Source organism: Synchiropus splendidus, chromosome 16 (assembly GCF_027744825.2).
Source record: "Synchiropus splendidus isolate RoL2022-P1 chromosome 16, RoL_Sspl_1.0, whole genome shotgun sequence".
Classification (NCBI taxonomy): Eukaryota; Metazoa; Chordata; class Actinopteri; order Syngnathiformes; family Callionymidae; genus Synchiropus; species Synchiropus splendidus.
The window spans coordinates 6,309,960-6,321,124 of NC_071349.1; the positions used below are offsets into that span (position 1 = coordinate 6,309,960).

Below are 11,165 nucleotides of genomic sequence, written 5' to 3' on the forward strand. Positions count from 1 at the left end.
TTTGTTATTCCGAGGACGGCGCTGGGGGCACACGGGCTTGTTTGCCTTTGCCGGGGAGAGGAGATTGGATTGGGGGTTTAAATGAATCGCTGGCGCACCACGTTTATAGGTTTCATTAACTTTTAATGAGTTGGGTGTCCTTCGCTGTGATTGGCTGCAAATCTCGGCGTTATCACTTCCTGGAACTGAAGCTGAGGGGAAACTGCGGCGCGTTGGCGCTGCTGAACGGCCCATTCTGGGTGGAAATGGATCAGTAAAAAGAGGGTATGTCGCTTGGTGCTCTTCCAAACCCCCCAGATATCCATCAACGTTGGCAGCGCCGAGTCTCCAGGGGAATAAAGAGATGTTGGCAGATCAATGGAAGCCAAGCAGGCATCTTGACTGACATATCATTTGATGGTAGCTTTAGTTTGATCTGCGAGAAGACCCAGAGGGAAATGCCTGTGCAGCCACTGAAAACGAGTCAATCCATGCGATACTTCATATTTCGAGCATCTAATCTCCTCTGATGATGAATTTCATATCTACCTGCCGCATACGCTGTGTTTTTGTAGATAACCCAAAGCCCACATTTCCCCTGAAGCCCGTCCAAATGACTGGGAAAAGGGAGCTGCAACTGTGAACTTGTGAAACTGAGGACACGGAGCTAGTGATATCGCTGCGACCAGAGGAAAGTTTCTCCGCGGATAGTGTCAGGAGAGCTTGTGTGTTGTTTCCATCAAGAGTTGCCAAGTTTGGACGACCTGAGTTGGTACCAAATGTGTCCATTTCACCGTGAAATGTTATCTATTTCGTATGCCGCCGCAACAGGATCAGCCTTTCCATGCTCATGGAAGATGCTCGGACTGAATAAGAATGAGTGAAATGCAAATGTTAAATAAAAATATCTTCTGTGATGCATTGCTGTTTATTTATAAGTCGAAGCTGACTTTTGTGTGACGGCGAATAACGGCAATAATCCATACAATGCTTCATGTGCGCTAAAAGTGCCCACAATGGCTTCATTTACAAGCGTTTTCAAATCTGACCATGGCTTCAGGATGTGACATCATCACTAGTCTGCAGCCTGAGCACATTCCACAGGATACAACCTCAGTTGCAACGTCCTCAGTGAGGCAGACGGAACAGTAGCAGTACCAACAGAAGGGAGGCCCTGCACCTGAACCTGCCACCAAAACAAGCAGCACAGGACGAAGTTTAGGAATGGTTGAGTTTCTATCCATGACATGTTGATGCAGGTCAGAGGATCTTTGCCTTGAGAAAATGGCTCATATTGTAGCTACTACACTGCATCGTCGGACCAAATGGACATACTGTACTTTCATTGACTTCATCTTATAACTTATATAGAATGAGATTTATGATGGAGGAAAGAAAACAAGTAGAGCAATTCATGCTGCTCCTTTCTTATGTATAAAAAAGTAGTGGAAACAGATGAATTCATATTCTTAAAACAGACTGAGAGAAGAGCTGTTGCTTTTCCGCGTAGTATCAAAACGTTTCTTTGGAATAGAGTTTTCTTTTTGCTTAAAGTTTTTACCTGAGCACTGTCTCATGACCTTCGACCTCAAACATCATCATCATCAGCTGCATGGCGGGTGACGTCTCCCGGCGTTTCGCGTATTTACACGACGGCCGTTATTCCTCCAGAACCATCCATCCGTCCACTTCCAGTCACATAAAAGCTGCACCTCGTCCCGGCCTGAATAGACCACCTCCGGGTCACCGTGTGTCCCACCAGCTGCTGCCCCTCACTCCTCAATGCCCATTGTTGACAGACTTCACTCTCTCGTCTCAGGACATGAAGGAGATCCAGACTGGAATGTCACACAGACGTGTCAGAAGAGTGCGGATACATCACAGCCAGTGGCCGCATTCTCACCCCGGCAGTCCTGACATCTCCCTCACACACTCACACATCTGCTTTTCCATCATAACTGTTCCTCCGACTGACCTCTGCTCCTCGCTGACATAAATCAACACAAACTCTACCTTCAAAATTTGAAATACCTTTCGTGCTGTTTGCGGATACATTAAGTCAACCTTTTAATCCATGTGCAATGTTCAATAATGTGGTTCAAAATATTGTATTGATCTGACTATGCAAGTATATTTTTAACTTGATTTATGTATGTATTTTGTAGATTATTTAGATTCTTGTTTACATTGTTCTTTTTCATCGGATAATATTAAAAGCAAAATTAATGAAAACAAAAATAAAGCTAAATAAACACTTTTTGTTGCGTTTGTTTGTTTTATGCAAAATGTAATTTGGATGTCTCAGAAACTAGATTTATTCAGCAACTTCCCGACCTGAGAACACCTGCGCACACGCGTCCCTCCTACTCACGCACGCGCAGTGGGACGTGTAAATAATTTAGCAAATCATAAATATAATAAAGGATGTCTGAAGCCATTATATATTAGATTTGAGACAGATGAGGTGGAGGATGCGGAGCTCCGGAGGGTTGCGGGTCGTCTGGCCTGCGCAGGCCGCCCGCTGCGCCTCCGTGGGCGGCTCACAGTTTTTGACTTCTCGGGTCTTTAATAAAGCGTGGACCGGGAGCTTTGCTCGCTCAAATTCGGGATTAGCAGTGTTCCTCCTGAAAGAGGAGTTAAGTTGGGATGGACGGTCCCTCCCCTGCAAGAGGCTGAGACAGAATTACCGCTTGTTGGACCGAAGTCCCGCTGTTGCCATGGAGAGAGAGCGACTTGGGTGTTCCAGTCCGAGTCCCGGCTGCACTCGTCTGCGATCGACGTATTAATGCGGCTTCTGAATCACGCAGTGACTCACCCAACACCGAAAGGCCCGAACTCGTTGCGCGGCGGCAAATGCGCCGCTGCAGGGAGAATGTCTGACTCTAGATCCCGTCTAAGACCGTAACGTTTACGGTTTCATAATCCAGTCTGGAGCGCAGCCTTCCCTGGAATTCTTTTGACATTCTGCAAAAGAATGTCAAATTTGACGTCATAGTTGCACCTTGAAGTCCGTTTCATATAATACTGATGCGGATGGTAGATCAGCTCACGTTTTAATGAAACACAATATGAAATATATTTTTATGTTATTAATAAATGCAGATATATGGGTATAAATATACAAATGTATATTTATACCCATATACATATTACATGTAACTGCGTTGTTCAATAGAATATTTGCCATTAAATGTCTCTATTTAACTGCTCTTTTTGTCAATAAAAATCATAGAGAGACGATCTTGATTTGAAAATGTGCTTGTATTCATGTTTCATAATTTTCGTTTCAGCAGTACCAGTAAAATAATACACTTTGGTTGACTCAAGTTTTAACATGCGTGCATGTTAACAGGCTTTTTTTTCCCTTTTAAATTCCCACATCAATTATGGGGCAGAGACTGAGATGCAAATTCTCAAAATCAAGTTAGCTCGAGCTCAACAGCCTTCTCTGGCGTTGCTATAACAACAGCTGTGATGGCGCGCACTTGGCAAGTCGGAGGAGATGAGATGATTATGGGATGGCATAGTGATGTGGCCTCCTTCTACTGCGGCTCAGATGGACGTTGTTACCTTTGAACCAGAACCCCTCACAAGGCCAAACCCATCGAAGGCGAATCAGAACCAGCATGTAGGTCTTCATATTTCATTATTGAAATCATAATTGAATTACATGGAGGATTTAAAAATAATGAGAAAATGTAATAATGTTGTATATAAATATGTGTAGCACTGACGTCAAGTGACGCTGACGAAGCGGCTGACTTCACCGAAGCTTTAATTTCTAAATGAAATAAATTGATATCAATGAATGTAACACAAATTTTCCCATTATTTTTCCATAATTCTCCCATTATTTAATTATTGCCAAGACACTGAGATACGCACGCACACATTTAATATATATTACCGAACTTATTGCAAAAAATTATTTCTATTATTAATTTCCAACGCGTGTTTTCAAGCCGTCACTGCATTTTAATTATTACTACTACGGTTAAATATGCACAATATCTATATATCTCACGTTACATTTAAAATTAAATACCTCGTTTTTTATAATAAATATTTTAATTTAATTATTTTAATTTGTCATTTAACTTAAACGAGTGTCATTCATTTAGTGAAATAAATTATAAACCAAACCGAAATATAATATTTTGTTGAGCTGGAAAAACAGGCGAGTCACTGTAGTCTATTGTTTAGTGCTTTTACACGCGATATCAGAACCGCTTCGACAGCGCGCTTATCTGGCTCGTTAGAATTTACGACCCTCGGTTGCCTCCGCGACATCACTGATCCATTGCTTGGACGCGTCTTACCTTCGAATCTAAAAACAGCCTCGTTACAAATATTCAAATTCGTTTTTGTCTGTGTCTACCTTTTCTCCCTAAACTTCCTCTCGAGTCCCCTCCCTCCTTCATCGCTCCTCATCCTCCCCCAGCTGACGACGATCGGACCATCCTCAATATAAAAAAAAAAAAAACATTTTAAAAATGACAGAGGAAACGGCTCCGTACCTGTGGCGGCCCGCAGCAGCGCGTTGTTGTCCAGCACTCTCCTCTTCTGCCTCCTGCTTCAGACATCGCGGCATTTATTTGAGCTCAAACTCTGTCACTGTTGACTTTAGCACAAAGCAAAGATTTCACTGCCCCGCAAGTTAAAAATGATTATTTTACTCCGATATCGATCAGTGCTGCGTCAAGAAATCAGCTTATATGTGTAAAAATGAACGGAGGGAAATAATTTAATGTCTGTGTAAATTGACAGAGAGTGTGTGTTCAGCGTGCGCGTGTGTGTGTACTCTTCCTATATGCGGCCACTCCATTGTTTACTGCCTTTGTTTATTCGCAGATCTGGCTGTTTAGAGTGTGATCTGGAGAATAAACGCTCACTTTTGGTCCCTGAAGACGAACCGTGGCGCTAAAGTCTTGTTGCGGCCTTGGAGTTGAGCCCCACCAGGAGACCCCCAGACTTGTCTTATCTAAGGAGAGAGGGGCAGTGTCCCCTGTTTCTTGGAAGAGAGGACAATGGCGGAGAAGTTAGAGCATCACAGTGAAGACCCTCTGTTCCCACATCTATTCTCCTGCTCCACGGGAGGCTGATCATGTCACAAAGACACTTAATCTCATTCACTCACCTCAACTTGGCAGCGCCTTCAAGTGATGGGCAGCCAGGCGTGTTGCGCATGCGCCCCTCAATGTGTCACTTAACATTGAGTCACCTTATTTAGGAACGCGGAAGTCAAGTGATTCCGCTCCATGGCAGTGACTTCCGGTTTTTGATACCTTCAATATTGCACAGCTTTTAAATAGTGGTAAATATAAGTGGAATACTTTGCTGTCCTTATTGCTCAAGGTCATACTGTGCTTGCTGCCAAACAACTTTTGTAATTCCGATCATCTTGACACTGACCACTACTCTACTGATAATACAAACACCTGCAATGCTATAGTTCTGTACTTCTACTTCTGGTGTTTGCTATCTCAAAAGCCACGCATAAAATGCTATTCCTGCACCTATCATTGTTTCTTCCTCCTTCAATAATGTCAGTTCTACTCTTTCTACGACAAACTAGTTTAATATATTGCTTGTATTGGGCCTTTTACCTCACCACTCACAAATGGTACTATTGGCTTTGAAAGCTATAACAACTAAATTCAATAACACTACCAACAGAACCTTGTGTACGACTGCCACCTCCATCTCTACATTTGCTATTTGAATTTCCCCTCTGTGGGACTAATAAAGCTATCTAATGTAATTTCAACGCTGTTTTCTTATACTTAAACTACAATGCTGCTGCTGCTCTTCCTTCTGTTATTACTTTTGCGTTGCGCGACTACTGCTAATGCACAACTACTTCAACTACAACTCCTTCCACTAGCTTCTCCCTCTACTACTGATGCGATTCCTACTACTACAACTGCACCCTGACCACTGAAGCTGCTACTACTACTGCTTATTCTAATGCATCTTCCACTGTTATACCACCATGGATACCACTAATACGATGGGTGTATTCCTGCCACCACTACTACTAGTATGCGCCAACTACTACTGCTATTAGGGTCAGTAAATACGTACACCTTTTGCCTTTACTACTGCAACTAGTATTATCACTATCCATGTACGACTTACTCTGCTACTACTATTGAGAATTTCTATTAAATTACTTAATATTTAATACTTAATAAATACTAGTATCTCTTCTATTTCTATTGCTATTTCAAGTACTATAAGTAAAAAGGCACCAGTGTAAACAATACTATAGTACTTGCTACTTCTATTCCAACCATACACCCACTACTACTAATACAATTGTATAATGATGGTAATAACAATTTTACATCCCTTACCCTTTTTTTTTTTCGACAAATGTCACTATCAGTAAAAGCATTTGTAATTCTATTTGAAGTACTACAACGTCTTCTGTGCTGTCTGTTCTACGACTCTTATACAGTGGATTATATTTCCAGGAATACTAATGGTATAAAGGCTGAAGTCAAAGACGAATAATAATAATAATACAATGACAAGGTGTCGTTGAGAAAACAAACAATAACACTTTAATATATCGCTTCTGCTCTTGTCACTACAAGAATACACATGTACAGCTCATAAATAGGAATCACACCAATGATTGAAATCCTGCGTGGAGACAATGTCCACTCACGAAATGTCATTTACAGCAGAACGTCGTCGTTGTCTTTGGAGTCCATTCCAGAACAGAACTTGTCACATTATTATGATTTAATTATTATTAATATTATCAACATCCTCCCAAAATAATTAGGCTACCAAACAACTGGACAACTAAAAGAGCGGGGAAATACATATAATAGTACACAAACTCTATTTTATCTTACAAATGTACAAACATCAAGTCCATGTCAGGGTCTACGAGGAGTTCATGATGGGTCGGGAGTAGACTCCCTGATAGTACGCTGAGTCCGGTATGGAGGAGTCCAGACCGGCTTTCCCTGCCATGGAGCCCATGGACAGGGGTCCGGTCATCGGGGAGCCGTATCCAGAGTAGTGCATCACCTGCTCATAAGTCTTTAGGTCCATTTTGTGGTGCTGCTGCTCGGAGGACATGAGGTTGTTGATGGAGAAGGGGTGGTTGAAGGAGTAGTGGTGCTCCGGCTTCAGGTGGGCTTCGTGGGCCAGAACCGAGTGGTGCTGCGACATGAGGTGCTGCCCCTGAGACACGGGGGACGTGGCGTGGTCAGGGCTCAGCCCCTGACCTGCCTTCAGGTCCGACAGAGACCGCTTGTGATCGGACGAGTTGGAGTGTGGGGACTCGTTGCCGTTGCAGCTCTCAGAGCTGCTGTGAGAAGAAGCACCGTCTCCCTGCTTGCGTCCCGAGTCCTTCATGGACATCTTCTTGTCGCACTTGAAGCGCTTCTGTCTCCTCAGGTAGCAGCCGTTCTCGAACATGTTCCCCGAGTCCGGGTGCAGGGTCCAGAAGGAGCCTTTGCCCGGCTTATCGGGCGACCGTGGTACTTTGAGGAAGCAGTCGTTGAAGGACAGAGAGTGGCGGATGGAGTTCTGCCAACGCTGCTGGTTCTGACGGTAGAAGGGAAAGAGGTCCATGATCCACTGGTAGATCTCGGCAAGGGTCAGCATCTTACTGGGCGACTGCTGGATGGCCATTGTGATGAGGGAGATGTAGGAGTAGGGGGGTTTGGCGTGTGTGTAGCTCCTCCTGTAGGTCTTGGGGTCTCTGGACCGGTTGATGTTAGACTGTCCGTAGATGGGGCTCATGGCATTCATGTTGGTGTAGGAGCTCAGAGCGTTCATGGAGGCGGGCTGAGCAGTCATGGGGCTCATGCTGGGGCTCAAGGCGGCACTCATAGCCGTCATGCCGGCACCCATGCCGTTCATAGCCCCGGTGCCCGGGGACATGCCGGTCATGGAGGGGCTCATGCCGGTGTTGACGTAAGACATGTTCATAGTGTTGGCTGTCATGTTGGCACTGGTGCTCATGCCCGACATGCTCATGTAAGTGTTCATGGTGTTCATGCCCAGACCCGGGTTCATGTTGCCCACTGAGGTGTAGCACTGCCAAGAGAGAGGACACAGTCAGTCAGATGAAAGTCACACACAAAGTTGGAAAAATTGAAATTTATGAATGTCGACTGGGTTATTAATGTAAAAATGTCTGCACTTTGAGTCATTTAATATCGAACTTTAAGAATATATTTCTTTTATATTTATTTCTTTGTTTTATATATTTATTTTTTCATAATCATGAAAATAACATTTGTAAGTAAGTGAGTATATTATTGTTGTTATTATTGTTTTTATTTTATTGACGTTATATTTTATTTGATGTACTTCTGATGTACTCAAATTAAATCCAATACCGAGGGCAGCGTTTTTAAGTAGAAGATTCAAACATCCGCGCGACCTTACAGAAAAGGACCTAAAGCGCACCATGAGGCCAGTGAAGCAACAGACTACCACATCTGTCTCTATTTCAAGATGTTCTCATTATTAAATAAGATTATTCCGTCGTGTTTTTTTCAGAAACGAAAGACAAAAATCTCTCAAAACAATGATCGGCTCTTTTAAACTGTTAAAGTTCACGCACGTTGACTTCAGTCGTGACTTCATTTATCATTTTGGGTCAGATCGGGATTGGAGTTCATTTTGACCGGATCCGGATAGAAATTATTTATTAACAAGGTCAGTTATCAGTATACAATTTGCTATTATAAAATATGTTTATTTTCTTTTAAATCAAATGTTAAATCGCCTAATCTTCCTCTACTAAACGTGATTAAATGACCCGTATTTAAATTTCTAAACCTCCGATTTTTATCATGTTCAATTTGTAAATAAATATATATATATAAAAACTATTTTTAAGTTTTGTAATTCTTTAAATAAATTAATGAACAAAATGTTGACTTTTAATTCATTATGATTTTAAATATGTGTTAAAGTTCATTTTAAATCCCCATCCAGACCACAAAGCTCTTCTACTTAATAATAATAATAATTATAATAATAAAAAGAAAACATTATATTCATGTTTTAGGGGTTCATTATTCCAATCAAAATGCGCACGACTAAATTTAACTGAAAAGTAAAATATTAATAACTGCAAAATGAAGTAAAAATTAAAAGAAAGTAAAGGTGTTTTAACTGCATTTTAGAATTGAAATATTGATTCTTTATTAAACTTAGAAACACGCACGGATCATTTACATGCGGAAACTATGCACATCATTTTATCTATAAAATGTGTTCAGTAAGTCACTATACCTATCATAAAAAAAACACAATAAATACATTTAGGAATAACGTAATATTTCATAATATATGCTGTCAATAATCCGACATTTGCGGTAAATGGCAAATGCGGTTTACGGACTTCGATAAATTCAAAGAAAAAAATTAATTTGCTTTAAATTATAAATTGTATTTAAGTTAATAATGTCATGCAAATTATAATAATTTGTTTTACGTCAATACGGTACATATCTTCAAATGAAATCTGGAAGGGCGCACTTCTCATTATAGCCCAGTGTTTATGGGTGATTAATAATGCCAAATAATATGAACAGATCGATAGTGAATTCCTTTCAGTATTAACGCAGTGTGATTTCGCAAATGCGCATAACGGTTTATAAAATATATCTTGACCGAATATATCTTCAACGCAGCACAAGATTTAGCCTTCATTTAATTCACAAACACAAGCTCAGAACGTAGTTCATACAATAAATGCAAAATGACACAGTTTATGCAGGTTATTGTTGATAGTTATTTCAAAATATGTTTTATTTTAACAGTGTTTGTTGGTTGATACACCAAAAACAAACTGTCGAAAAACAAAGAATCGCCACGATATTCATAGTCGAATCTTGAAAGTCACCGCGCTTTTGGGTTCTTGAGTTAAAATGTTAAAAAAGATTCAGGAAATTGAAGCAGAAAAACACGCAAATCGTTGTCCAACTTTCACTTCGTGTCGGAAGCGCAGGTACAATTGACTGTCGCATTTGTTAAACACACACCAATGCGATAACCCGCTTCGATTAAAAGTCAAAATCAACGGGTTCCCAAACACCGCAGCTGTTTGTAAAGTGTTAAAAACGGTGTTTAATGATAAAATATTTAGAAACGAGTGTAAAGTTTGCTCCCTCTCTCCGTGTCGGGCAACTTTGTTAGGATAGTGGGAGATGATGGGGGAGGATTTGGAGGCGCCTCAAGTCAATATTTGATCACAAAGTTAATATTATCTCAGGGCTAATATTGAGTTGTATAAAATGGGATCGGCTTTAGACAGCGAGGGGGAAATATAAATATATATATATGTGTTTAAAAAGGTACCCACCTCGGGCTCGGCGTAGTAGCTGCTCCAGTCTGCGTGTTCGTGTCCTTCCATTTTAACTGCTCCGAGCATCATGGAGGACTTCCACTCGAGCGTCTCCCAGCAGAGGAAAAGCCAAAAGTCGCCTCTTGTGTTGGGGAATCACTAGGTTGCCTGCGTGTCCTTTCCTCGCATGTGTGTCGCGGAGCCGTGGAAACGTCAGCGAGTGCGAGCAGAAGTGACGCTCGCTGCTGCGTGTTGGCGCAGTGATATAGCTGTGTGCGCCAGGCGAGCGTCCAATCCCCACTTCTACGCCTTGGGCCCTATTTGAATAATCTGCTCGCACCTAAGCGCGAGACTCCTCAAGCTTCCACCCCCCCTCTTCTCCTCTCTACAACCACGACCCTCCCTCCACCCAGTTGTACACCTGCGCCGCGGAAGAGAAGAGTTTCATATGAAAAGATTCCTGGAAGATTCCTCCTCCCCTGGGGGTCTGTGGTGCTGTTTGTCCCGAAGTTATCAGACTTCATTTTCTAGAAGAATAAAGTACTAACGGAAAATAACTGCGCTTTTGTCTCGTGCCAGTCAGAAGCGCCTTGTCCTGTCATACATTACTGTGTAATAACCTCCTCAGGACCCACACTTTTTGGGGGACCTAGTGAACAAATGCAGGCCGAGGTGAAGATTTTTTGGAGTCAGGGCTCTAGAGTTTGGATCATAAGGAAACAAGACTTACTCCTAAGAATCAGGACTATACAGGGTCAGCAGTTTTAGGGGTCACAGGTAGAAAAAGAAGCAGGCAAGAGCCAAACTTTTTGGGGTCAGGAATGAAGAGGCCAACACCAAGACTGTGTTCGGTGTAAGCAAC

General features: G+C 42.0%; 1 protein-coding gene across 1 annotated transcript; it reads right to left on the reverse strand.

The window, feature by feature from the left end:
- Positions 1-6,549: 6,549 nt before the first annotated feature.
- foxa2 (forkhead box A2) lies at positions 6,550-10,585 on the reverse strand. The gene is made up of 2 exons (XM_053845222.1): positions 10,322-10,585; positions 6,550-8,040 (listed from the first exon to the last, which is right to left on the reverse strand). The coding sequence occupies exons 1-2, from the start codon at positions 10,391-10,393 to the stop codon at positions 6,877-6,879; spliced, it is 1,236 nt and encodes a 411-aa protein (XP_053701197.1). The 5' UTR covers positions 10,394-10,585; the 3' UTR covers positions 6,550-6,876.
- Positions 10,586-11,165: the final 580 nt, after the last annotated feature.